The following is a 26,822-nucleotide window of genomic DNA, read 5'->3' on the forward strand; positions in this document are numbered from 1 at the left end:
CACGCCCCCTCTACACGTTGCCGGAGAGAACCGGAAGAGATTGCGCAGCCCCTTGTTCTTAGACCCGGAAGTAGACGTACCTCACGGAAGCCGGCTTTGGCCCTGCGGCTGCTGCCGTCGCCGCGGAGGAATTGTTGGAGCTGGCAGCCCAGGAATGGTGAGACCTCGCGGTTCGCCTCTGAAGGTTCTGAGCAGAGTTGGGGGTGAAATGGAGTTTCTCAGAGTGGTGCCCGGAACGACCCCCCACAAGATTTGGGGCCCCGCCCCGGTAGCGCCCCGAAAATCTGCGCATGCGTGGGCCGGACCGGACTAGGAGATGGTCCGAGATGTTACGCATGCGCAAAGGTGGCACGCCCAAGAGCCGGTGAGAATTGGAAGTTGACTCCCTGTCGCCCGCCACCAGCACGTGGGGATAAACCAAGGTTGCGGGAGCATCGGGGGTTCACCTGGTGCTTTGCTTTTGAGTTTCAGGGCTGACTTCGTCACCACTCCTATTACGAGCCCCTGAAACATGCCTGGACTAATCCCTCACCTTGGGTGTGCACTCGGGGGAGGACGAGGGGCGCGGAGCGAAGGGGTCGCAGGCCCTACCTCAGTCAGCCCGCGGAATCGGGCCCTTCATCCTCTTTCCAGCCCTATCCAGTCCCGCGGCGCGGAAAGCGCAGAGAGCCGCCCTATTCTGAGGGGGCAGAACCCTGAAGCGGAGCACTCCCGAGTCCCTGTTACCTGTGTTCTCCCGGGGTTAGGAGCGGGTCCCCCAGGGCGGCTGATAATTCGCTCAGTTTCTGAGCCGCATTTTTTAGCTTCCACAATGTATTCCCCCATTAAATCTTCAACTAAAGCTGCAAATGGAAAAAAAAAGGACTGGTTGGAGTTCTAGCTCCCCTTCCTTTTCCCTGCATTGGCCTGAGAGGGGAAGGGTGTTGCTACTGATCGAGGGCAGCTGATGAAAAGGAAAAGTGAGCCAAGAATCACTTGTTACTGGTTAGTTTATAGTCAAGGCCTTTAACCTAAAGGTTATGAGTAGTTATGGTGTCCCTTGAACTCCCTAAAATGGTATGTGTTTGTACATTTTTCTGGAGTCCATAGCTTTTATTATATTCTCAAAGATGTCAGTGACCTTCAAAAGGCTACTGATTTTATCAGGGCCATATTGGCAGAATAGAGCTTTGTGTCTTTCCTTCTTGTGTCTTGCCTAGCTTATGGGATCCTGGGGAACCTGTTCAGTGTAAGGAGATTGGCCAGTTGGAAACCTGACGCAGGGAGCCTCATTTTTCCTTTGCAGAATCTTCTCTCGGCCTCTAAACTCACATGGTCAGATTCCTTGGATGAGCCTGTGGGAACCTTCCTCCTAGCCCTGTGGTTTGGAACCAGTGGCTTTGGGACTGTAAGAGAATGGACAAAGGTAGTATGAGGCCGGGCCAGCTCCCCAAATGCTCGGGCGCCAAGCATCAGCTGATTCCACCCTGTGCCTGGCACGTGTGTCTTTCCATCCTGGCTGGGCATTGCCACCTCCCCCTGGGCCAGCACTACCCACGTACCTCTCGGCAGAGGCCACAATTGACTGACTTGCTGTTGAGCTGCCGCTCTTTGGCATGGCTGCATTTTGATGGCAGAGGGAGCAGTTATGCCTAGAGCCCGGTGTGTCGGCATCACCAGTCTGACCTGAGCACCATGTGCTGCACGACATGACACGTGGCACCGGGAGAACTGCCCAGCGTGGAAGGTCTGGGCCAGGTCTGAGCCCAGAAGGGATCTGGATGACCAAGGAACTCCCACCTTAAAACCTCAAGAGTCAAGGAAGCAGGGGAGGGACCAGGAGGGCTGTCAGGGGAAGGAGGAGCTGAAGAGGGGTCCCTTGTGCAGAGGTTCAAGGTTCTGCTGGGCACTTCGGAGGCCTGAGTTTACCACTTCTCTTTTTCTAGATTCTCAGGGGCTGCTAGATTCATCCCTGATGGCATCAGGCACTGCCAGCCGCTCAGAGGATGAGGAGTCACTGGCAGGGCAGAAGCGGACCTCCTCCCAGGCCTTGGGCACTATCCCTAAACGGAGAAGCTCCTCCAGGTAGTAAGAGTTTGGAGGGCCAGGGACTGGGTGAGGGCATTCAGTGCTGCATGCCTGTGCCCCACTAGCGCCTGAGCACTGGCAAAGCCTGTGCTTTTCCTGTCCCTCCCTGTGGGATGAGGGCAAAGGAGGGAGATCCTAAGTCTTTGATCGGAAATCCTTATGGTGCAATGCCCTGTTATCTCAGCGGGGTGGAGCATAGCCAGTGCATGCCCCATGCACTGAGCCAGAGCATTTAGCACCCTGCTGAGACCCTGCTCAGTTTGGGGGGCTGGGTGTGTGTGAGTGGGTACTGGAGAGGAGGCAAGGAGTGCTCACTGGGCAGGACTCTCCACAGGTTCATCAAGAGGAAGAAGTTTGATGATGAGCTGGTGGAGAGCAGCCTGGCTAAGTCCACTACCCGGGCGAAGGGGGCCAGTGGGGTGGAACCAGGGCGCTGCTCAGGGAGTGAACCCTCTTCCAGTGAGAAGAAGAAGGTGAGGGATTGGGAGATGGGGAGGTGGGGGACAGCGCCAGATTTTGTGTTTCCCCACAACCTTTGCCAGCTGGCAAGAGCCCTGAAGAGGAGGCTTGTGAGAGGATCAAGCTGTCCCAGCCCCAACCTCAGATGCCTCCCTCCTGGGAGCCCATCTCTCCCTATTCCCTCTTTCTTGCTGAGCTCCCCCCACCCTGTCATTGCATCCTGTATCACATTCTGTGTGGGAGGCATGGAGCGTGCATCTATTCTGGGAGCAGACAGCCTGTTCTCAGCATTTCTGAGTGTAAAAATAACCCCCAGGTGGCATTGCTCTGGCCCCAGACACTGTACCAGCAAGAGTGTTTTCCTGGTACCCTCCCCACCCACTCTCCACTCTGGGGTAGGGGGTGCCACCAGCAGGAGAAGACCCCATATGCTCAGGGATTATGGAGGAATGCCTTGGTGGGGGTGGGAGTGGGGAGGGTGAGTATTGGAAAGCTGGACTGTGTTGGGCTGATGCTACCACATGGTACCTGAAGCTCTAGGCCCAAAGCCCCAGCTGCCCAGCTTTGAACTCACTCTGTTCCCGGCCTCTGCCCAGGTGTCCAAAGCACCGAGCACTCCTGTGCCGCCCAGCCCAGCCCCTGCCCCTGGACTCACCAAACGTGTGAAGAAGAGCAAACAGCCACTTCAGGTGACCAAGGATCTAGGTCGCTGGAAGCCTGCGGATGACCTCTTGCTCATCAACGCTGTGCTGCAGGTAGTGCATTTCCCACCTCAGGTTTCATGTCTCCCTTCTCCCACAAGCCTCTAGTTCCCAGCCTCGCCCTCCCCCCACTCCCCCTGCAGCACCAGTGGGTGGTAAGGGAAGGGTTCTTCCCAGCTCTGAGGCTGGAGCAAACTGCTCTGGGGTCTTGCAGACCAACGACCTGACATCTGTCCACCTGGGTGTGAAGTTCAGCTGCCGCTTCACCCTTCGGGAGGTCCAGGAGCGCTGGTATGCCCTGCTCTACGATCCTGTCATCTCCAAGTGAGTGGGGCTGGCTCCAGCAGTGGGGAGGTATTGGGGACACCAGAATTTGGCTCCTGGAACAGAGAGAATTGTGGGAGGGGCCTAAGAGGCAGGGCTTCTGTGGCCTTGCAACCTCTGGGGTGAAACTGAGACCTTGCCAGGCTTCAGAGGGAAGCTACCTCCTGCTGCCAACTCTGCTAGTCCTGGCTTAACACAAGAAACAAGGAGATCTGGAAGCTGAGAAGATAGCTTGGGAGAAAACCCACGAACAATTGCCAGGAGCCCTGGTTCTACCACTCTGTACATTGTAGTTTGGGACAGGTCACCTCCCACCCCTCCCACACTGACCTCCCATAGTTTCTTCCTCCATAAGGAGTTGGAACAAAATCCAAGGCCCCTTCCAACTGCAGTAATCTGAGTACCAGATAAACCCATGTACTTACTCAATATACACTCTTCCTCCTCGGGCACTTCATTTAACATCGTCCAAGGTGGCTGGAGGCCTCACACCCATCTTCCACTCCACAGCACCTGGCACAGCATGAGCCTTAGCCACAGCAGTGCTATGCCAAGACATGGGCAGGGCTTAGCTTGGGAAAGAGGAGATGGGGGACGGTGGCCAGTGGGTGGCAGCTTTGGCTGAGTAAGGAGGAAGGTGGCAGCAGCTGGTCTCAGGATCTCCCACAGGACTGGCCTCTAGGGGACTGCGCCTTTGAGTCTTTCCACTGGGCTGAACACAGTAACCTGCTTCCTGAGTTGCCTGTTCCCACTTTCAGCAAACCCCTAAGACCACAGGTGCTATGCCAATGCCTTGGGCTTTTCTGGGTGAGGGCCTGGCCTTAGTTGTGGATCTCAGAAGTTCTGCAGGGTTTGGGGAAGTAGGAACCCGGATTGCTTGACACCCTCCCTCCATCCCTACTCTGACCTCTGTGTAGGCTGGCCTGCCAGGCCATGAGACAGCTGCACCCAGAAGCCATTGCTGCCATCCAGAGCAAGGCACTGTTTAGCAAGGCTGAGGAGCAGCTGCTAAGCAAAGTGGGATCGGTGAGGCTAAGGGTTGGTGGTTGATGGGCAGGGCAGTGTGGGAGGTGGGCCACCTGGGAAACTATGGATGTGGGGAGGCCCCACCATCTGCAGGGTAGACAGGGTCCTCAGGAAGAGCCAAGCTCGGCTCCCTGGGTGGCTGTAGCTCTTGCTTCTTCCAGCTCCTGGTTGGGACTGGAGCAGGGGACAGGGATGGGAAGCAGAGGTGGGAATGTGAAAACCCAGATGCCTAGAGTGTGTTTTCTGCCCTCCAGACCAGCCAGCCCACCTTGGAGACTTTCCAGGACCTGCTGCACAGACACCCCGATGCCTTCTACTTGGCCCGCACTGCCAAGGCTCTGCAGGCCCACTGGCAGCTCATGAAGCAGTATTACCTGCTGGAGGACCAGACAGGTAACTGGCCCAGGAGCTGGCAGAGTGGGTGTGCGTGCAAGTGAGTGTGAAGTGCTTTGGGCACAGCTGTCCCCAATTGCCCTATAACCAACCCCTCAGAGTCCCCAGTGTCTCATTCACCTCTCTCTGCAGCAAAACCCCTTCCTTCCAGAGGGAGGGAAGGTGGCTGGAATGGTCTTCAGCATCATGGTGAAGGCCAGCCAAGTGCCTGGAAGCTTAAGCTAAAAGTCTAAATGGCAGAGTTGTCCCCTACGTCTTGGTTTTTTTTGTGTGTGTGTGATCTATTTTTACTATTACATAACACATTAACATATTCATCAGTAATACTCAAATGTGAGACAAATGTGTAAAGTCCCCTTTACTGTTCACCCCTCCCTGTTTCCCACCCTGTAGATAATGACCACTTTTTTAAAGCCTTTCTGCCCCTTCCCTCTCTCCATGCTCCTCCTCATCCTGCTCCTCCCACCCAGCTGTGGGTGCTGTCTAGCTGCCTTTGGGAGGTTTGGAAGTCTCCACTGGGACTTGACACCTCATCCATGTGTCTTTCTCTCCCAGGGGCCAGAATGTTCTATGCTTCCTCCCTTTCCTCACCAACAAAACTCTGACTGTCCTAATGACAAATATTAGGAAGCAGTCTGATTAAATTGCAGGAAACTTGTCAGTTGCATTTGGGATTCAGAGTCAGACTTCAAGGCATAAGCACACTCTGCACGTACTCCTGACTAGTACTGCCTGTTGCCTTCTGTGTCGTTGTTCACACTCTTCTGAAAACAAAGCTTTGGCTATGCCCTTTACTTTACTCTCTAGGTCCTGCAGCTTCTGGTCATTAAAATATATTCCTACAAGAGAATTTTAGGGACTTTTGTCAGGGAGCAGCCTCATCTGTCCTTTCTAAGGATCTCTGAATTTAGCTTCCAGTGGGCAGCCCTCTTTAATCTCGCAGCTTCCAAATCTCTGCTTCTTCCTTAGGTTCTATCACTGAATTCCCACAGAGAATGGACACTGGATAAAGTTTGTTTTTGCTGCCATAGCTAACTCCTTTGTCACTACTTTGAAAGTTATTTTGTATAAACATTGATTTATAGGATTAGTTTTTCTCAAGAGTCTTCTTATGTAGGTATTTTATCTCTCATTTGCTGTTTAGTGTTGGGAGTCCCTAGGAATAGGGAGCATACACAGCTTAGCTATGAAGGCAGTAGAACATCAGGTTGGTGGGATTTCAGGCAGCTGCGGTGGGGCGAGGGGTTTGATGGGGTGACCGCCTCAGTCCCCTGTCTCCCAACACAGTCTGTCCTGAGGAGGCGGAGTTGGTGGCAGTGGAGAATTTGTGGCTCCCATGCAGCCCCCTTGCTTCCCTGGCAGGCCGTGACAGCCAACTCCCAGGTCAGCTCCTCACCTGATAGTTCATGGCCACTGGCTAGTGGAGGCTGCTGCTGAGCAGGCACTGCAGGCCTCGGAATAGCTGTCCTGAAGGTAGAAGTTCTCAGAGTCTTGGGGCTCCAGTCCCTTTACGTTTTGACCAGGAAAAAAAAGAGAGAAACTTTGATTAAACAGTATTTATCCTGAATGCATCTAAAGGGCTCTGATAATTAACCTCTTATTCCATTTCATTTTTCTGGAAAAAATGAAACTAACTTGATGACCCACTAACACATCATGACCCACAGTTTAAGAAACACTGGTTTAAGGCAGGGCGGCAGCTCCCTTCCTGCGCATCCTAAGTAGGACTTGATGTGTGTGCCTGTCAGCCCCTCACCTAAGTGGCAGAAAATTCTTGGGAGCATATGATGTGATAGAAGGCACATTTGGGATTTGGAATCAGGAAAGCAGGGCTTACATCCTGGCCCTGTCCTAGACTCAAGTCACATAGCTGAACCTGCCCTCCTGTATCTGTTTCCTCACCTGTAAAGTGGAGCCAACAGTAGTGCCTTCCCTGCCTAGTTCAAGCCTATATAAGTGAGAACCCTTCGCACACTGCAGAGCCCACGCAGAAGGTCAGCTTTAATTCCCTTCCCTTTCTAGAGCCGCCTCTGCCCAGGCTAGCCCCACCGATGCTTTGTGCCGTATTCATGTGCAACCTAATCTGGCATGTACTCCAGTAACCTGCGTTGGGCTAACATGCCGATTTCTGCATGGAACTTGCTACGGGCACAGCCCTGTTCCCTTAGCCAGCCGTCTGCTCAGCAGCTTAGAGTTGACCAGGAACATCGGCACTAACCCCCTCTGTCCTTTGTTCAGTGCAGCCGCTGCCCAAGGGGGACCAAGTGCTGAACTTCTCTGACGCAGAGGACCTGATTGATGACAGTAAGCTCAAGTGAGTGGCCAGGGCCACAGGGCAGAGAGCTGAGTATCTCCCTGGGGTAGAGCCCTCTGGGCTGCCCAGCCCCACCTCTCCTGCTGCAGAACTCAGCCCAGCCCAGCCCACACCAAACCTCAGGCTTGGAAGCAGCTTTTGTGCCTGGTCTCCCTGCTGAGCCCCTGCCCTGCCCCCAGTTGTGACTTCCCAACCCCCCACCACAACCCCAGGGAAAGAGGCTAGGCCTAGGCCAGAGGTACAGCCCACTGGGCCACTTGGCCTCAGGGATGCCCTCATGAGTCAAGCAGCCCCCAATGGGGATGACAGGTGAGCTGGAAGTGGAGCCTGACTCATCCTTCCCTCTCCCCAGGGACATGCGAGATGAGGTCCTCGAACATGGTGAGTGTGCCCTGTGAAGGACAGTGAGGGGGTGGGAGCCCCTGCTGGAATAGAAAAGACCAGTACAAGGTGCTGGTGACCTTGGAGCGCCCCATCCTTACCACCCCCTTGACTTCAGAGCTCACAGTGGCAGACCGGCGCCAGAAACGAGAGATTCGGCAGCTGGAACAGGAGCTTCATAAGTGGCAGGTGCTAGTAGACAGCATCACAGGTGAGGAGGCCAGGGGTGCAGGAGGGTCCTGGCTCAACAGTCTTCGCACACCCTGGGCACACCCCATCTCCCAGTCTGACTTCAGCACTGTGGTCCCGAGGGGTGGGCTCTTCCCTGACATGACCTGCCCCTCCACAGGCATGAGCTCTCCAGACTTTGACAACCAGACTCTGGCCGTGCTACGGGGACGCATGGTGCGGTACCTGATGCGCTCGCGAGAGGTGAGGCCATGCAGCCCATCTTCGTCCTGCCTTCCTAGGTTTCTCTCCATCCGTCTTCCCCACACTGCCCTTTCTGTGTCTGGTCCCTGATGTCTCATCTTTCCTTGGCCTGTGTGGACCCCCTCCCCACTTCCTCAGTTCCCAGCCCTCACCTGTCTGATTTCGCCAGATCACCCTGGGCAGAGCAACCAAGGACAACCAGATTGATGTGGACCTGTCTCTGGAGGGTCCAGCCTGGAAGATCTCCCGGAAGCAAGGTACCTGTGGGAAGCAGTGTGGGGATGGCCCTCAGGGCCTCTTGCTGCCCCCCATCCTGATGCTTGTCTCCACGGGGAACCTTTGTGGACTGGCTGGGGCTGAAGAGCTGGCAATTCAAGATCGCTAACTTGGACATTCTAGGTGCCTTCTGTCCTGTCCCTAGGAAGCAGAGGGTACGTGGGAGCTTCAAGCCCTCTTCTGGCCTTCTGCTATCCCATCATCCCCCTTTTCCTCTCTGTTCCCATAGGTGTCATCAAGCTGAAAAACAATGGTGATTTCTTCATTGCCAATGAGGGCCGGCGGCCCATCTACATTGACGGGCGTCCTGTGCTTTGTGGCTCCAAATGGCGCCTCAGCAATAACTCTGTGGTGGAGGTGAGCTGCGGGCAAATGGAGAGGCCAGGATGAGACCCATGGTGAGCCAGTTATGCGGCCTGGCCCCCAGTCTCATTTCTGTGCTCAGGCATCTTTCTTTCCCACCCAGATTGCCAGCCTGCGATTTGTCTTCCTCATCAACCAGGACCTCATTGCCCTTATTCGGGCTGAGGCTGCCAAGATCACACCACAGTGAGGAGTGGTGGCAGGACCCTTGGGCTCTTTCTGGCCTCAGTTTCTCCTGCCATTCCAGCCCTCTGGAGCTGGGAACTCAAATTCCTGGAAAAACCAGTGGCCAGTGGGAGATTTGGCTGCTGGACTGTTGATCTGAGCCTCTGTAGGAGGGTGGGGCTGCCTCTAGGGAAGGCTTTAGAGGCTGGGACCCGTGGGCTTCCTTAGAGCCAGAGCCTCTTCCTTCTCCTCTCTTTGCAGACCACCTTACCCACTTCCCTCAGAGTCCTACCTTCACCCGTGTCTGCAGCTGATAAGCTTCAGACTTTTCCTTTATTATTTTTCTTTGTAAATAAAAAGCACCGAGTTCCAAAGTAGTTCCTTTTATTATTATTTTCTTTTAATATAAAAAATGGGACAGGGTGAGGCAGGGGCACATGCAGGGAATAGCAGAACCCCTTCTTGGCCTCAGGCTGCAGAGGGAGACAGGTCAGAGCTGCAGGCTGAGAAGGGGCCCCAGTAGGAGAGACCCAAAGATTCCCAGCCTGATGCCTGCCCCTGAGGCAAGTCCTGGAGAAGGCCTCTCCTTCCCTCAGGTTCCCTGCTCTGGGCCTACGGGCTGCAGAGTCCCAGATCGGGCTGACCACTGGCCTTCCTCCACCCTGAGGCTGGACAGAACAGCATGTCTGGCAACACTTGAATTCTGGAGCCAGCAGTCAGACCCCTGTGCCTTCTTCCTGGGTCCACTGGACTGTGCCAGAGCCATGACAGCCAATTAGCACCATCTCCAGGCTGTGGGATTCCCAGGGCAGGGCCAGGCCCCCTGACCCTGGTGGGGGTTCTCCGGTGCTGGCTGCCTCAGCCTGGTTCACAGCCTCTGGGGGCCCAGTCCTAGCTGCGGCCTCAGGGGGCGGTGAGCCAGGGGTGCTGGGTTTGGGGCAGAGTTCTCCTGAGCCAGGGGCCTCTGAGTCAGAGGTGGAGGTCCAGAAAGCTGTGGCTCGAGGCCATGGGGAGCTCTGAGATGCTGGGGGGCCCCAGGGCCAGGGTGCCACTAGGGGAGGGGGCCCTGGACGAGGGTGGGGCCAGGTCCCACTCAAGACAGTGCCAGCTGGGGGTTGCAGGAAGTAGGGGGAGACCCCAGTGTCCACACACAGAGGCTGCAGGAGTCCAGAGGTACTGGCTGGGCATAGGCCCTCCCCATGGGGTGCCAGGACAAGCTGCAAGGCCTGGCGGAGCGACTGTAGGCCTTCCCGCATCTGCAGCACCTGCTCAGACAGTTCCATCACCTGTGGGGGAGGAGGAGGGGGAGGGCCAGCAGTCTCAAACACAGCAGTGCCTGCCCTTCTCCCCTCCCTGCCTCCACCTTGCCCCTCACCCACCGCCTGCTGAAGCTTGTCCAGCGTGTCTGTGTTCTTTGCTTCGCTGGGCCCAAGGGGGACAGTAAGCAGGCCATTCTCTATGGACAGTAGGAAGAGAAGACACCATGGGGCCCAGGCTTCTGCCCGTTAGTACAGACCACATTGGCTTGGCAAGGCCAGGTACAAGAACAGCCACTCCAGCCTTGCCCACGTTGCTGAGTACTGCCCAGACTGCCAGGGCCCTTGAGACACACTGCCCTACACCATCCCCTCAGTAGGCTGCTGTCTGCCTGTTTCTTCTGTCCTCCAGGCACATGGACACTCCTGAGAGTTTATTACTTGGTCCAGTCCCAGGTCTGCCTGGCCTGGCCAATGGCCACTTTGAACTCTGCTTCCCCAGCCCCCTATCCCCACAGTGAGTCAGACACTATTAAACATGCACAACCGGCCTACAGATGGGAAGTGGAAGTAAGAACCAAGGTCACCCTGCTAGAGGGATGACAGAGATCCAAACCCTGTTCCCAGCTATTTTCCAACACCAAGGTTCTGATCTTCACTCGCCTGCCCAACCCGAGCAAGTGGGTGAGGCGTAGAGGGCTTCCAGGTGAATTCACTGCTCATTACCCAGAAGTTCATTCACAGGGTAAAGGGGTTGCCCTGCCAAACTCCCCCCGGCCCTAGGCCCAGTACCTGGTCCAGGGGATGGGCTGCTGCTACATTCTGGGCCAGACTGTCCCACGTGGAAAGAGAACTTGTGCTGGTCAGAGCCACAGCCATCCTCAATGCCATCTACTACCCTGTGAATGCAGGTGCCAGGACAACAAATTAGTTGACCTGCAGCTGCTGCAGTGCATCATGGGGCAAGATGCCCCGATGTCCACACAGGCTGAAGGAGCCTGGAGCTGAGCCAAGGGGCTGCAGCCCCAAGAGATAGGTAACATGTGGTCCTTTCCCCAAGGAGCTTGCAGTTTCTCTGGGCATCCAAGCTTGAGTGATGTGAACAGCAGGAGAGTTCTGAGTCATGAACCAAATGGTGGGGCTGGGGCAGCAGGGAGGTGGAGTCAGAGGCTCCCTGGAGGAGGCTGGGAGGGGTTAAGATGGAAGGATGCACAACCTGGGTGGAGGTGTGGCTGGCTGGAACCCCAGCCTTATCATCATCTAGGCCAGTGCCCACTCACCTGGGGCTCAGATCTGGGGGCACATTCCATGGCATGGGGGGCAGCCGCAGCCCCTCTAAGCTCCGAGGGTGAGCAGAGGGGCCAGCCTCAGCCTGCGAAGCACCTGCCCGGCCCGGCCGCCCTCTGCCACCTAGCCGGGGCCGGGGCGCAGTTCGACGTGGGGATAGCAGCTTGGCAGCTGAGGAAGAGGAGGTACATCCCGGGGATAGGAGGGGACTGGAGGGCTCGTCAGCTGGGGCTGGTGACGCTGTGGGCCCCTGCTCCCCGTCTGTCTCCTTTTCCTCCAGCGTGGACATGAGGGTGTTGTCACCACTCAGGGAGCTGGTGTCCACCTGGGCACAGTGGGGAAAAGGGCAGCAGCATGAATAGCCCCATACTGTGCTCCACTCACCTCCTTCATCCCAGCCTCATCTCCCTGGAAGGGAGGAGCCGTCTCTGTGAAAGAGGCTGCCTGCCCAGTGTCTCCCACCCTGCAGAGGAAGACGCTGGGGGCAGGGCAGGGAAGGGCTGCTTTTCTGCTGCCACCACAAAGCCACAAAAGCCATGGAGGCATCTGCTGCCCATCAGAATTCTAGCCCGGTGTGGGCACACCACCCCTCTGCTGGCCCCTCAGGCTAACTGACTATCCAAGAGGATGCAATATCAAGAACTGGTCAGGAAATTCAAAAGCCCCTCAGAGCAGTCCTGCTTCACTGTGAAGACCAGGAGGAGCTGCAGAACGCCCTCAAAGGCAGCCTGGAGGGGCAGTGAATGGCCCTGCCTGGCCCTGCCCCGAAGGTGCATCCTCATCTGTGGCTTCTACACTGCTTGTCTGGTACCAGGGAACTCAGCTTCCCTCCCAAGACTGCTGCGGACCAGGCCAAGCTGTCTCAGATGGGCCAGGGAGAGCCGGGAGGGGTGGCTGAACACTGCTGGGCTGGGCTGGGCTCTAAAGGACAGTGTGTGGGTGTGAAGGGGCAGGGAGTGTGTAGACACCAACATGCCACCCCCAATCCATCTCCGCCATGTGCAGGGCCGTCTACATCAGGCCATGCACTCACACAGCACCTCTGCCACCCCCAGCCTCTGCCCATGTCAGTAGGCTACCTGCAACCCCAGCCCCTCCATGCACGTACCCAGTGCCCTCACCTCCGTGGGGCCTCCGCCAGCACCCAGGTTATAGCTGAGCTCCCCTCTGAGGCCCCGGCTGAAGCGTGGGGCAAACTCAGGGTACAGCGCCAGGCTCTCATGCAGCCCGGCCAGCTGCAGACACTGCAGGACACAGTAGGTCAGCCCCTTCACATCCGCATTGGCCTTGACTACCTGCTCACGCCTGGGCAGCTCACAGCCAATCAGATCACCCTTCCCTGGGGAGAGGAAACAGAGGTCAGTGGGCTCAGCCATTGGGAAGAGGAGCAGAACGGAGGTGCTGGGCTTCCCTCATGGGCAGATGGGGCCTTTCCAGCAAGCTCCTACTACACAAAGAGGAGCTGAGGTGCCCGGACCCTGGCTGACCCCTGCTGCCTAACTCACTGGCTCCTAGACAGGCTTGGGGTGAAGAGCACTGTGACTCAGGTGCTCCAGCACACTTGGCATCAAAGCCACTGTGCTGAAACATATCTGAATTTTAGCTCTGAGACAACTAGTCAGTCACCAGTTGTAGTGGTTCCTAGCCTCTCTATGGATCAGAATCCCCTGGGAAAGTTAAACCATTCAGACCCCAAGGCCCCATCCCTATCTACAGAATCATATCTACTGGAGACCCTACAGTCTGTTTTCCCTGCCCCACAGGGATTCGGGTGGCACTTGTCCAGGGACCAGTGTGGGACCAGTAGGTGAGTGCCCCATGTGGCAGTGGAAATGTCAGGCAGCCACATCACTTCATCCCCCTGAGCTCTGGTGCCTCTACAGGAGAATCCTGTGTTGAACCGAGTCTGATGTTTTCTTGATCTTACCAGGAGGGGTCAATGGTGCGTTTTCCCACCACCCAGCTGAGACTGCCACCTGGCTCACAGCGATTGTAAAGTGGCATCAATTAGAGTACACGTCCCAATCTTCTGAGATGTTAAATTGTGGGGGGAAATGTATTTCATAAAATCAATGAAGTAGGATGCCTCTGATCAGAGACATGGTGAGGATTACATGAGTTAGTGTAGATAGAGCACCTGACACATAGACGACCAACCAAAGTTCATTTCCTTCTTTTCCCTCCAGACAAGAATCCCCTACAGATCATTCCCAACAGGGATGGCAGCCCATCAGGGCTTGGGCAGAGCAATCACTGCCCTACAAGGCAGCTCACCCCACTGCAAGACAGTTCACAAGATTCAAAAGCGACTCCTTATCCTCAAGGAAAGAGATGGGTGGCTACCACCCACCGCCCAGGCTGCCTCGCTCTGGCAGCAGGTCTCACAGAGCTGAAACCCTCCTCTAAGTGTTCATAGACTTTTGCTCTAACTGAAGTAGAATGTGTCTCTGTTAAATATTGTTCTCTTGGTTTTAGACCATCCTTCTGGTTCTTTATGTTTGGATCTCAGTGTGCTCACCAGATGAATGAGCTCTCTCTTCATGTGTGTCATCTGGAAATGGGGTACGTGTGTATTTCTTGTCTTCATCCAAGAGGTAAAGTAAAGACAAAGAAGCAGGACTGTACCAAGGACAGAGTTCCATGCCACTGTTCTCAGGCCCAGACTGCCCTCCAGGCCAGTGTCTCAGCCAGAGCCTCCAGCTTAGCTCAGCAAGCCCCGAAAGGTCCTCCTGGCACTGTTGCCCAGCCCACCTCTTTGTCTTGCCTCCTTCCTCCCAGACGATTGGCTTTGCACAAACTTAGCTGCTAGTTCATACACACAGCTAGGGGCACTAGAGATACACACAGGAATCGACAATGCTAGCTGAGCGGTGAGCTTTAGCTGCCAGGAGCAGGCAGGAAGCACCTGGATGTTCTACTAAGGAGGCAGGTGGAGGATGCGGTGAAGGCAAAGCAGAAAACCAGGTCATGGGGAACCAGTCATTCATTGGGGCATCCAGGCCCCCAGGTGAACAGAGAAAGCAGTTCATCCAGAACACACAGGGACAGGATGGCTCAAAGGTGGCATAGGTCCTGGCACTGGGGTGCCGACAGTGGCCATTCTTGCAGCTCCGTCTTAATACTGAGTGTGGCTATTCTGAGACCTGGTGCCTGGCATCAGGGAAGAGATGATCTTGCAATGCTCAAGCCAGCTCCCAGCTATGCTGCTTCCCAGGCTCAGCTGAAACCCATCTGTCTGTAATCTACTTGGTAATCTTGCTTTGGAGTGACCAGTCCACATTTGTTAAAATCTTTTTGCCCCTCTGAATCTCTCCAGTTCTCTATAATTTCTTAAGAACTGCAAGCCATATGTAAGTGGCCATAACCCCATTTGCTCAAAGTCCTGGCATAAACTGCATCAAGGTCCAGGAGTCAAACTTATGAAAGATGCAAAGCAGACAGTAGCAGCCTCTTGCCTCTCTCTTGGCTCCAAAACCCCTTTGATGGCATTTCTTTCTTGTTTCCTATTGGAGGATCATCCTCCTCAAGGGCAAAAGGATGGCCACACATTAGCTGCTGGGCATCTGGTCTTCCTGGTTCTGCAGGTTAGTGACAGACCTCAGCCCTTCTGGATATCAGCTGTCCCCAAGGTGAGCCTACAAGCACTTGGCTGCCTGAGGATTCAGCTGTGCTTGGGGCACCACCTGCCTTGCATCCCGTTTGTGGGGCCCTCCACTACCCATGCAGATCCGTGGCCCGACCCTCAAGGGTCACCACAGAGAGCCGCTCCCAGCCCCCAAGCTGCAGAGCCCCGGGTTTCCCAAAGCACTCAGATGTGCCTCCAACCACCCTGAAATCGTGCCCTTCCTGTGGGACTCGAGTCTCCCGAGAACACAGTGGGAGCAACCTGAGGTTTGGAGGCAGGTAGACTAGGTTCTAACCCCAGCCTGCTAATTCATTAACCTCTCCAAGCCTCAATCTCCCTCTATGCAAACGGGAGTAGCACTAGTTACTCCTCATGGGTTTTGTGAGGTGTGTGGGAGGAAGCACAGAAAGGGCAGGGCCCAGGGCTGACCTGGCTGCGGGAGCCCTGGGGTCAGCACTAGCGTGATGCTTTTCCACAGCTGCAGCCTCCTTCCTTGTATGGGGACTGGTCCCTCATCTGCGCTTTTTTCTGTTGCCAAGAAGGGAAGTCTGCATGCTGTGTCGGCGCCCTGCTGTCACCCATCGCAGCTCTGGGCCTGCTCTGTAACCTGCCAGAAGGTCCATGTGCCAGTGGCCAGGCCCCAGAGGATGGCTTTCATTCCTCCCTTTCCGGCCCTGCCTGAGCACTCTCTCCAGCACTTCGTCCTGAGCATTCAGTTTTCCTCCTTGACAGGAAGTGCTGCTCCCCGTCTCCTCAGAATAAAGGCAGGTCCTGCCTTCACTCCAGCCTCCAACACCTGCGAGATGGTTCCCGCCTCCTTGTGCTGCCACCCTGTGGCCACCAGCTCCGTGGCTACTCCTGACTCCATCCCAGCTTCTCTCCTTACGGCCTTGCCTATGCCCCGCCTTGGGGTTCTCTGCAGACAAGGCCATGGTTCCACTTGCCTCCCATAAGCACCCATCCCATCCCTCTCTCCAGACCTCACAAACCTAGGATGGCGAGCACAGTGCCACCCTTGAGCACCTCCATGGAGCCGGAGCAGACAAAGTAGAGGGCCTGGAGAGCGTCACCTTGGTGGATGAGGTACTCGCCGGGCGTGCAGAAGGCAGGCCGCAGGGCCAGGGACAGCGCCCGCAGGCAGCCACGGCTCGCTGCCTCAAACAGGGGCAGCTGCAGGACCTCCTTGTGCAGGTGCATGGCAATGTCTGCGCGCAGCTCATCCGGGAGGCTCTGTAGCAGCTGCAGGGGAGCAGGAGGGGAAATTTGGGATGGCAGAATAGGAGGTAGCCTCCAACCAGCCCCTTCCCACGCTAGTGGCCTCAGGAGCACAGGGAGGCATGGGAGGGACCTTGAGGCCTCCTGCATAGCCTTAAGCCCCACATGGGGTGAAAGGGCTGTTTCTGCCTCCCTCTCTATTACTTTAGCTGCCCCATGAGCAGCCCAGCTTTCCTCTTCAGGCCTCAGGATTGGACCTCAGTGAGCAAAGCCTCCAGACCCTCACCAAGGTGGAGAGGGGCCTCTGAGCCTTCTTGGCTGCCCTCTGTTCATGCTGCTGTCGTCCCAGGAGAGCGGAGGCCAGGAGGCCAGAATTCTGCACTCCTTGTGTTCCTGGGAATTTTGGGCCATGTGCACACTCCTTGAAGGAGCAAAGGCTGCAGGGCCAGCAAGGAGGACTGCGCACCTCAGTGGTGTCGATACCGTTGTTCACGGCCCAGGTCGCCTGGAAGTACTCGAGCATGCGCTGCTTGAGGGGCTTGGGGATGCGATGGATGCGGATGTAGTCACGCAGGTCACGGGTGCGGCTGTGGTACAGAAAGCGGCGGGCGTACATGCGCTGGATGATGGCCGTCACGTTCCCAAACACCACCGCGTGCATCAGGGCTGGGGAGGGTGGCGAGAGGGGGTCACCTCCAGGACCAGACACGTGCTGGACACATCCGTGCTCTCCCCCGACCCCACACACCCCACACACCCCACACACCCCTACGCAAGACACACGAGCCGCTATTGGCAGGGAGACCTGCAGCCAAGTGGGCTCTCCTGGCCCTGGCCTGGTGTTCTCTGAGTCCTTGGAAGTAGAGGACCTCTGGGAAGGATCTCAGTCCCCTGGGGAAGGTGGGAAGTAGGGGCCGCCTGGGGCCGGAAGTCTGGAAGTGGGCCCCAGGACACACAGAGTGGCAGGCCTCACCGCCAATGAGCATGGTGCAGATGGAGAAGATCTTCTCTGTGTCCGTGTTGGCAGACACATTGCCAAAGCCCACGCTGGTGAGGCTGCTGAGTGCGAAGTAGAGGGAGGTGATGTAGGCGCTGCGCAGGGAGGGGCCGCCCAGGAGCTCCAGCCCCGTCCTGTTGGCCTCGCTGCTGCTGCTACAGTTGTCACTCTGGCCAGAGCTGTTCCCTACAGCTGGGCTCCGGCCCACCAGGTAGTAGGGGGTTTCCAGTCGGCGGGCCAGCTCCTGCAGCCAGCCTGGGGAGGGGAGGATAGGCCTGAGCCAGTGGGCTGCTCTGCTGCATGCATGTCCGTGGTACCCTGGGGTGGGGGCCGCGTGAATGCAGATCCTCCCCAAAGGATCCCCACCACTTTCCTCCTCTGCCAGCCCAGCACACCCTTAAACTCATCCCCTCGACCCTCACCAAGACAAGCACATGAGGGCCAGGCTGTCATCTCCCCATCCAGCAGCTGTTGGTGCTGAGGATGGAGCAAGGAGCATTGTACCCTCTTCCCTGTGGCTGGCACCAACCTCAGGAAACAGGCCCAGCTGGAGGGGCAGAGGGATTGGCGGGCTCACTGCACCAGCTGTGGCCTCATTCCCGGGCCAGACGGGTGAGGCCACCTCCTCTGCCCTGTCCACTCAGACTCCTCTTGCTCTTTCTCTGAGCTCACCAGCTCAAGAAAGCTGCCCCCATTCAGCCTCATCCCTGTGTCCCACAACCTCACAAACCACCCATTCTCACACACATACTCTCAAGCACACTGATGTGGACATGTGCATACACACCACTGAGGCCACAGATGTGATCCCCACAGTAGAGATGACAAGGACACACACGGGCAAGCACATTCACAGGAGCATGGCCACAGCCACTCACATGGAAGAAAGCCTGTGTACACTTGGGAGAGAGATGAGAGCACGCATGTGCCTGGACGTTGACACCTGGGTAGAAGGGGGGACCCACTTGTATGGCCATGAGCACACAGGTGAAGACAGGCAGCCATCTGTGCACACACAGAGACTTTTGAGTGCCCGTGCAGACACAGGTCAGGCTGGGAGTTGGGGCAGAGGCTGGAGATCACCCCAGTCTCCTTATCAACCCCACATTCTTTGGCCCAGCCTTGCAGGAGGTGAGACCATGTTCTGGGGTCTCTCAGGAGCCATGGCTACCCAAAGTCTCTCTGAGCCTAGCTGGAGGGTTGTGGGACTTCTAGGGTGCTGGTGGGGGTTCCCAGGGTCCACAGAGGCCCCAGCAGAGCTGGGGGCAGAGGGCAAGTGCAGAGGGGACCTCAGGACCACAGGATGCAGTGGGATCCTCGCTCTGCCCCTCCTACCTCACAGCCCCAGCCTCCCCACAGTTCCCTATAGCTGCTCCCTGTGATCCCCACTCCCTCCTCCCCACCCCCCTCACTCAGCAAACTCATGCATAGGATGTGCGGGAGCTGGTGGGACCCACAGGAGCGAGCTAACCAGGAGGTGGGAGCTACATCTCAGCGGTACACAGAACCCAAGTGCCAAGAGGGGTCTCAAAGCAACGCATTATGGTCTAGGGCTAGAAGGCTTCCTGGAAGAGGGGACATGGTGCTGTCTCTGAAGATGGGTAGAGTTCTGAAACAGAGAACCTGAGAGAAAGTCATTCCTGATCTAGGAAAGGCCAAAATGGGCCAAACTGAGAGATGGAAACAAGTACAGGCAAGTAGTTCAGCTTGGCTAGAATGTGGGGTTCGCACTGGAGACATCAAATTCCAGGCTGAGGAACTGAGGGGATGTGTTAAGGCCTGAGCCAAGGGGAGGATCCACCATCCTGTTACTTGAGTTGTGGGGTGAGAATTTCACGGAGCAGGTAAAACTTTCCAGTCATTATTTAGTTGGGCCCCCAAGACGAAACCAATTGCCAGGTGACGGGAGGTGAGAAGCTGGAGGTAGGAGCACAGAGGAGGGTGGCCGAGGGACCTCTCTTTCTCAGTCTTGGCTGCGGGGCATTGGCAGCACCTGGGCTGGTGGCAGGATAGTGCCTCCATGTGAGGAGGGTCAGGAGGCAGAGACTGTTCTAGAGGCTGGTGGCCTTCGTACTGAGACATGCCCTGAGTGACTTCTCTCAGTATTTAGCACAATCTTTTGACAATCCATGCCCACTGGGCTAATGGGAATCTGGGGCAGGAGTTCTCTGTTGACACCATGGGCAGCAGAGCGGCAGAACCAAGGCAAGGAAGTCAAGGGAAGGGGCCTGCCACCAGCCAGAGCTCCCCCAGGGACCTCCCTTCCCGGCTGGGCTTCGGGAGGTCTGGGTGTGGCTCAAATCCAGCTGAGGGGTAGTTTCCCTGGAGAAAGAAGTGGGAGAGGATGATGTGAAGGGAACTTGGAAACTCCCCTAATGTGAGCTAGTACCAGCCCCACACAGAACGAAACCACTGTGGAACTTAGGGGGTCAAAGGTGCAAGAATTACTATGTGTATCTTTGAAACAGCCAGCTCGCCCACATACCCCGTGCTCTTCATGGTGGGGCTCAGACCCCTCTAGGAGCCAAAGGTACTGTTCAGTGTTAGCTTAGCAGCAGCTGTGAGATGGTCCAGACAGAGGAGCCACAGGAACACAAGATCCAGGATGTCTGCGTCCTGTTTGGGAGTGGGGGCCCTGAGCTGGGGGTTTGGTGTCTCAGTCCACTTTTGGGTCTGGACTTTGGGTCATCACTGTCCATCCATCAGCCCCCTGACATGTTTGCTGGGTGGCTGTCTGACCCCAGAACCACCTGCACCACAGCCTCCCTCTGGGAAGGGCAGGTGCCAAGGAGCTGACACTGTATGGAACATCCTGGTTCCCCATGCTCAGCAACTAGAGCTTTGGGAAATATCCAAGTGGGCCTTTGGGCCCCACACCAGTCTCTGTGGGCTTGGCAAGGGAGAGAGGAGCCTCCTTGTTCCCAGGAACTGATCAGAGCACGTTTCTAAGGCCAACCGGGACTGCTGGTGACCCCACCAAGGAGTAGACAGTCATGAGAGGCTGTCTAAGCAGGTGGCCTCTTGCTCACTGGCTGGAAGCAGGCGCTAAAGGCCAGTCACTGGGAAGTTGCCAGAGGGGAGGAGGGCATGGGATGAAGAGGGTTCAGTTTTGGAGCTGAAACGTGTGCAGAGTTAGAAACAGCTGGAACAGAATGGTTTGGTGTTCAAGAGGTTAAGGATGGAAGCTTAACAGGGAAACCCCAGCTGAGCCACAGTGGCATCAGTGGATTGTCAAGGGAGAACAAGGTGAGGTGGGAAGAGAGCTGAGGAAAGCCCAGAACGGGAGGGCTGGGCAGCTGGAGGCGCGGCCAGGCCCCAGTTCCTCACTGCTCAGAGCAGGGAGGTGGGGCATTTCAGAGAAGTGTGGCTGGCAGGGTCAGATGCCACAGGGGACTTCCAGGGGGTGAGGGCTTGGCCCCAGAAGGCCATGGTGACCTGTCTGCTAGGTACCACTTTGGGTTGAGTGTGGGTGTGGAAGCTCCCTTCCTGGCAGGAGTTGAGACTTGAGTGGGAGGCGAGTAGAAAGGGAAGCAGTGAAATGGAGGTGAAGTGAAGGAGAGTGAAGACACTGGCGGAATGCAGGAAAAAGCAGAGAAAGGCTGCGCTGAGGCTGGGAGATGGCTGAGCAGCTGCTGAAAGAATGTGGCCTGGAAAGGACAAAGTGGGGACGGGGCCTCCAGAGCCAAGGTGCGAGGAAAGTGCCAGGCATCTGAGGGACCCTGGAGGGCCTTCTTCTGAGAGGGGTAGGGTTCCCAGCTGAGCAGGGACTTGAAGAATGAGACAAAAGCTTGCCCAGGAGGAGGCTATGATGGGTCAATAAGCCTCCTCCTGGCAGCCCACCAGACTTTCTCCACAATGCTCTGGAGAGCAGGCCTGCCTCGAGGGTTGGCTCTGCCACACTCACACCTGTGTACACACACACACACACACACACACACACACATGCACACCAGCCCCCACATTCTTGTCACAAATGCACAGCTACTTGCACACATGCCGTCCAGATACACACATAGGAACACATACCTAGGCAGACCTGCACACATACCTCTGACACCTCATATCAGCTCACAAACATACCCTGACAGACACACACTTGAGCAGACATATTCCTCTGGCACATGTGTACACTCACCCACCCCACCCCAACACAGAGAGCCTCCAGTACCGATCTCAGGCAGCTCGGACGCGCTGCTCTCGATCTCCCGCTGGCCGATGTAGAACCAGATGCAGGCCACCCAGTGGGCGAGCAGAGCGAACACAGCCATGAGCAGGGTGAGCACCACAGCGCTGTACTGCGAGTAGCGGTCCAGACGTGGGAGCAGGCGCAGCAGGCGCAGTAGCCGCACCGTCTTCAGCAGGTGTGCCCCGAAGTACTAATTGGAGGAGGCAAAGGGGTCACCGCAGGGCTAGCCCCACCTATCCTGCCCCAGAGCCCACCCAGCCCAGCCACACTCACCACGTTGACCTTGAAGGCATGCAGCAGGTCAAAGGGCAGGGCAGCAATGACATCCAGGAGGAACCAGGTGGTAACGTAGTGGAGGCAAATGGACTTCGGGGCAAACACCACCTGGCCGGACTTGGACACGAATGTGGTGCGGAAGTTCAACACGATGTCTGTAGGAAGTCCGAGTGGGAGTCAGTATGGGGATGGGGCTGCTGGGGGAGCCATGCTTTACTGGATTCTGCTCAGTGTCTGGTGCTCTCCTGGGCTCTCTACATGCATCATTTTAGCTCCAACAGCAACTCTAAAAGGTGGGCATCAATATGCCTATTTGTTAGAGCAAGAAACTGAGGCTTGGAGAGGCTACGACTGGCTCAGGGTCATATACCACACTGATGGCAGAGACCTGTTTGAAATCTAGGTCTGATTTCAAAGCCCACAGGTCACAAACAGGGAGAGGACAGGGGAACATTTGTGGGGCCCTGGAAGCTACGCAGACTATCCCCATCAAAGCCCAAGGGGTGCCCTGTACAGGGTGTGGTGGAGGCACAGAGAACACATACCGAGAATGAAGAGGACCTCCACAGCCAGGTCGCAGACGCTGGGGGGACCACGGGCGGCACTGGGCTCCCGGGCTGTGCTCACACACACACTGTAGGGCACAGTGACGGCCACGTAGAGGGTGGCAAGCAGGATGAAGCCGTCCCAAGTGGCCCTCAGAGCCCCACAGTGCAGCAGGATGAAGGGTGACTTCCGGATGGCGGCTACTTTGTACTCGGGCAAGTTTGGCTTCTCCCCAAACACCCCCTGATTGAGGCAGAGGGGAGGGGCAGGTCCAGGCAGGGAGGACAGGAAATTGGCACAGGGTGAGTTTGGATAGGGCCAGGACAGGCCTTCATCTCCTTTCCCTCCATGTATTCTCTGACATAAAGCAACCTCTGACATAGGTATTAGGGTCCCCATGTTATAGATCAAGACAGACAATCAGGGAGGTCAAGTGACTTAGCTGAGGTCACACAGCTGCTTAGGGGAGGAGCCAAGATTGAGCCAAGGCCCATCTGACTCCAGGGCGAAGACTCTTCTATATCTTTGATGAGTCAGGCATGTGACATTTCCTCCCTCAGTCTCAACCCCCCAAGTGCTGCTGAGGCCTGGGTGTCCCCCTGGATTTTCTCTCTGTGGTGATGCTCTCTGTGGTGTGGCTCAGTTCTCCTCCATCTCTCAGCCTGCCCATACCCTACCCCACCCCCAAACACACCCTAGTGCACAGTCCACCTTATTGAGCTTGTGCTTGCCCTTGGGGTGCTTCTGCAGGTGCCCAGACAGGTGGTAGAGCACAGCCCGGCTCCGCCGCCGGTTGGCATTGAAGCCTTTGGCTCCTGTCCGGCCATATCGGCGCCGGCCACCACCTGCAAAAGAAGAGGGGCCTATGAGGATGAAGGGTTTGCATGTAGGACACCACTTCGTGGCCCACGGGCTGGTCTGGCTCCTGGACTAGTCTGTTTAGAGTTGGGGGGCTCTGGCATTCCTCACTTCATTTGGTCCCTAGCTAACCCCAGCAATAGGCAGTCTTGTGGGACTTACAGACACTACCCCTAGTGCCTGCTTCCAAGAGAGAGAAGTCTGGACCAAGGCAAGGCAGGAGAGGGCTTCCACAGGGAAGGGCCTACAGGAAGAGCGGCGAGGTGCTTCCCAGGGCGGGGGGAATGCAGAGCTAGCAGGAGGTCATCAGGTAGCTCAGAGAAGGAGCCCAGTGTCCAGGTGCAGGGGCCGCTGAAGACTTACATTGTGGAGAGACGGACCCAGGGCTGGAGGAGGCGGGGTTTGGAATGGAGAATAACCCCAGCATCCCCAAGTGGCAAAGAGGCCTTGGAGCAGCTTTTGATGACAGCCTTTTGGTGAGCTGCCCAAGGTCTTGCCCAGCCCTTGGAGGATACATGAGGGGGAAAGACCCCAGGGACTTAACAGGGGTCGTTGGCCAGGGTTCCCTGGTCAGGCTTGTGCAAGGCAGAGGAACCACACGGGTCTGTGCTCAGCCTCACTAATTGGTCAGGAAGTGGGCCCTACTGGAGTTTGTTTGCATTTAGTTTCTTAGGGAAGTTGACCTCAAAACTCCAACTGTGTCTCAATGGGTCCATTTGGAAACACGCTTTCCATTCCTGGGCATGTGGAGATGAGAGCCTCTCAGCCAGCAGAGGAGGAGTCAATGAGTGCAAGACAGGTGGTGGACCCACAAGCCCCTGGGTGCCTCAGCCCCACACCAGCAAGAGGCACCTGACACCCCAGCCAATCAGCAGTTCCATGGGCACTCACCTGTCTCCTTCCAGCTGTCAGGGCCCCCTCGGTTCTTGGTGTCACTGATGTCCTTGTGAGAGACCAGGAAGAGGGCCACCTCCCCTTTCTCATTCTTTATAGGTATCACATCCAGGAGACACCAGAAAGGGAGCCCTGGGCACAAAAACAGACTCAGCCCAGCTCCCATTCTCCACTCCACCCAGGGTGACAGAGGTTCTGCTGACACCCCGGCTGAGACACAAGCAGGATCAGGTTTTCCTGGGAGGAGAGCAGCACCCCAGCTCCACTGAGGACAGGGTTTGATGGCACAGAGTGGGGAAAGGCAAGAGAAGGCAGAGATGACCATCAGATACATGTGTTCATAGACTGTCCAGCTGAGATGGGGACATTTTCCTGCTGGAGTGGGAAACCTGAGACTGGAAATTGAGTGGAGGCGGAGGCAGGGGTAGGACGGAAGACAGGAGAGGCCATGGGCAGTGGATGGGGTGGAGAAAGAGGAAATGTGTATGTGGCAAGATGGGGTGAGATGGGGGAGATGAAGATGGGACTGGAAAGGAAGAGCAGTGGATGAAGTGGGTGCCAGACAGGGTGAGACCTTGGAGGCAAGGCAGGCTAGCCAGGTGGTGCCTCACCGCTCTTCCGGTACAGGATCAGCTCAGCCTTGAACTCCTTGTGCTCATCCAGAGCTTTCCGGATCTGTTGGCGGACGAGCTCACTGGTGTCTGGTCCATAGAGGAAGGAACAGGCGCAGCCCCGCTGCATGACCTCAGCCCGGGAGAAACCCGTGAGGTCGCAGAAGCCATCAGAGCAGTAGACCACGGGGAAGAGCCCTGCTACCTGGGCATTGCCCAGCACGAAGTTACTATCTGCAAGAGAGCACCTCTCAGAGGAGGCTTGGGGTGAAGGGGTATGGGGACTACCACCCCTCCTTTTTCCAAATGCCTGCAACCAAAGGGTGGGTGTTACAAATCCCAGGAATCCTGTGTGTGTTTTGAGGTGGGGAGGGATTGGGGCAGGAACTCTTTATGAACAGGAATCAGTGTGTCACCTATGTATTAGTACCCTGCAGGGCCAATCTTAGCGGTGTGTGTATGAGTGCATTCAAGAATTAGTACGTGTGAACACTGAGGTTGGTGAATGCAGTCCTGTGTGGGCATTGTGCCCTCTGGAGTGTGTCCTGAGCAGCATGGAGTACAGCTGGGGATGCCCAAAGGACTGCACAACCAGTTTTAGGCCAGTCTCAGCCCTACCCCTACCTCTGTCAGGCTCACTCACCAGCCAGGTGCCTGGGTAGGCTATCTGGCTTCTCTCACTGGGACCTACCTGGACTGGGAGGCAGTCCAGGTAACCATCCATTCTGCACTCTGTTTTAGCCCCAGTTGCCTGACCTAGCTCGGGAATTAGTGAATGTGATGGTGAATGGGGGTGTAAGAACAGGAGCTGAACATTGCAGACTGGAGCCAGGAGTATATTCCGGGAGAGGGGGGGGGCGCTGAATCAGCAGGCTGCAGGAGCCAAGCGCAGGGCAAAGCAGATGGAGCCTGTGTGTGTTGTGGGGAGCGCTTAGTGATGGGCTCCCACCCAACCAGGAACCGGAGGCCATGGAAGACACTAGGCAGAAAGCTCGGAAGTCCCACTGGGGGTGAGTGTGAGGGAGGAGGAGGGAAGAGGGGGCTTTTGCGGCTTTCCCTGTGCTTAAGAGTCCCGGGAAAGTAGAATCCAGAAGCTCTGATCAATCGCCTTCAAACTTCCCCAATCTCGTGGGAGTCCCCAAACCTATCCTTTTGGGGCTAGACAGGCTCCGTAGGTTTAGGCTGGTGGTTTTAGCCGGTGAGGTGAGCTTGGACAGTGCGCTCCCGAGTCCCGCCTACTCTATCTTCGTTTGCAAACCTCTTTTCTAAATCTATTTTTTGAGCCCTCTGGGCTGTCCCTGAACACCGCTCCTCTGCTTCACCCTCCCCACCCCTGCCAGTTCCGAGGGTAGTCGGTGGGATATGGCCAGACGCAGGGATGGGAGGGCTACGTTGACTAGGTCGGGGTTCGCGCCCCCGCGAACAGATGGCATCCCGGGAACTAAACCCAGAGAATTCTAGCCATTTTGCGCGGCCTAGAGCAATGCTGACTCTGAGCCATTCAGGGAAACAGAGTCTGAAAGGAGATGGTCGTGCTAGCTGTAAGTGGGGAGTGGGGTGGGGTGCGGGTGGAAGAGTGAGAACGGGAGGGCGCCAGGCCGAGAGGTCAGGGTGCAGGATCGGCGGGAACCCTGGCAGGGGCGGCTCCTCCGGGAGCCCGTGGGGCGAGGGTCGGACTCACGCGTGCCGTCGAAGCGTGTGGCGATGGTGTCCAGGAAGGTGTTCTGAGGCGCCAGGAGTCCCCTCATGGCAGGCATCTTAGGCGGCCGCAGCCGCCCGCCCCATCCCTCCGGGGCGCGGGGACTCAGCGCCGGGGGAGGGCGCCCAGCTCGGCCGCCCCCCGCCGGGCCCCGCGCCCCCTAGCGCAGCCGTCCGGGGACAATGCCCACCCCAGGCTCCCAGGCCCTGCCAGCCGCCCGCGCGCGAGGGGGCGTCCCCGCCGTCGGGGCCCGGAGCATGGCGCGCGGCCCCTTGCGCCCTTGCCGCCCACGAACCCCGGGCTCCGGGCTCTGCGCCCGCTGCGCTCTCGGCACCTTCCGCTTGCGGCAGCGGCGGCTGCAGCTCCTGTTTCGGCAGCGGGTCGGCTCCCGCTCGGGCTCGGCTCGGCGCCGGGTCCCCGCAGCTCCCTCCGTCTGTTCGGGAGAAGCGGCAGCCTCCCTCCCTCCCTCCG

At 56.9% G+C, this 26,822-nt stretch overlaps 2 protein-coding genes across 11 annotated transcripts; one reads left to right on the forward strand and one right to left on the reverse strand.

Annotated features, from left to right (window-relative positions):
• MCRS1 (microspherule protein 1) lies at positions 1-9,278 on the forward strand. Of its 8 annotated transcripts, none has more exons than XM_017678520.3 (15): positions 1-157; positions 1,286-1,737; positions 1,926-2,064; positions 2,402-2,540; positions 3,123-3,281; positions 3,442-3,551; positions 4,469-4,577; positions 4,832-4,970; positions 7,209-7,284; positions 7,637-7,665; positions 7,784-7,876; positions 8,015-8,097; positions 8,267-8,354; positions 8,603-8,730; positions 8,840-9,278. In XM_017678520.3, the coding sequence occupies exons 2-15, from the start codon at positions 1,689-1,691 to the stop codon at positions 8,924-8,926; spliced, it is 1,428 nt and encodes a 475-aa protein (XP_017534009.1). In that variant the 5' UTR covers positions 1-157; positions 1,286-1,688; the 3' UTR covers positions 8,927-9,278. The 8 variants fall into 8 exon arrangements, with proteins under 8 accessions (XP_017534009.1, XP_017534013.1, XP_017534012.1 ...); XM_017678524.3 differs by having other exon boundaries at positions 2-157; positions 1,286-1,726; XM_017678523.3 differs by having other exon boundaries at positions 2-157; positions 1,286-1,405.
• Positions 9,269-26,822, reverse strand: KCNH3 (potassium voltage-gated channel subfamily H member 3). Of its 3 annotated transcripts, none has more exons than XM_036992026.2 (16): positions 26,334-26,822; positions 24,653-24,882; positions 24,039-24,173; positions 23,001-23,134; positions 22,289-22,532; positions 21,741-21,898; positions 21,450-21,657; positions 17,258-17,536; positions 16,751-16,950; positions 16,059-16,308; positions 15,499-15,597; positions 12,566-12,783; positions 11,438-11,769; positions 10,950-11,056; positions 10,281-10,357; positions 9,269-10,187 (listed from the first exon to the last, which is right to left on the reverse strand). In XM_036992026.2, exons 2-16 carry the CDS (start codon positions 24,780-24,782, stop codon positions 9,618-9,620), a joined length of 3,141 nt encoding a protein of 1,046 aa, XP_036847921.1. In that variant the 5' UTR covers positions 24,783-24,882; positions 26,334-26,822; the 3' UTR covers positions 9,269-9,617. The 3 variants fall into 3 exon arrangements, with proteins under 3 accessions (XP_036847921.1, XP_017534006.1, XP_017534007.1); XM_017678517.3 differs by having other exon boundaries at positions 24,653-24,886; XM_017678518.3 differs by lacking the exon at positions 15,499-15,597 and having other exon boundaries at positions 24,653-24,886; positions 26,334-26,821.

The sequence above is a fragment of the Manis javanica genome, chromosome 10 (genome assembly GCF_040802235.1).
Source record: "Manis javanica isolate MJ-LG chromosome 10, MJ_LKY, whole genome shotgun sequence".
Taxonomy (NCBI): Eukaryota; Metazoa; Chordata; class Mammalia; order Pholidota; family Manidae; genus Manis; species Manis javanica.

Coding starts and splice junctions, on each gene's coding strand:
- KCNH3 (XM_017678517.3), bottom strand. CDS start 26,409: ATGCCTGCCATGAGGGGACTCCTGGCGCCTCAGAACACCTTCCTGGAC. Junction 17,537..21,449: donor GTCCGAGCTGCCTGAGATCG/GTACTGGAGGCT, acceptor TCCCCTCCCCAG/GCTGGCTGCAGGAGCTGGCC. Junction 10,358..10,949: donor CAGCCCATCCCCTGGACCAG/GTACTGGGCCTA, acceptor TACTGTCCATAG/AGAATGGCCTGCTTACTGTC.
- MCRS1 (XM_017678520.3), top strand. CDS start 1,689: ATGACACGTGGCACCGGGAGAACTGCCCAGCGTGGAAGGTCTGGGCCA. Junction 3,282..3,441: donor TCATCAACGCTGTGCTGCAG/GTAGTGCATTTC, acceptor GGGGTCTTGCAG/ACCAACGACCTGACATCTGT. Junction 8,731..8,839: donor GCAATAACTCTGTGGTGGAG/GTGAGCTGCGGG, acceptor TTTCCCACCCAG/ATTGCCAGCCTGCGATTTGT.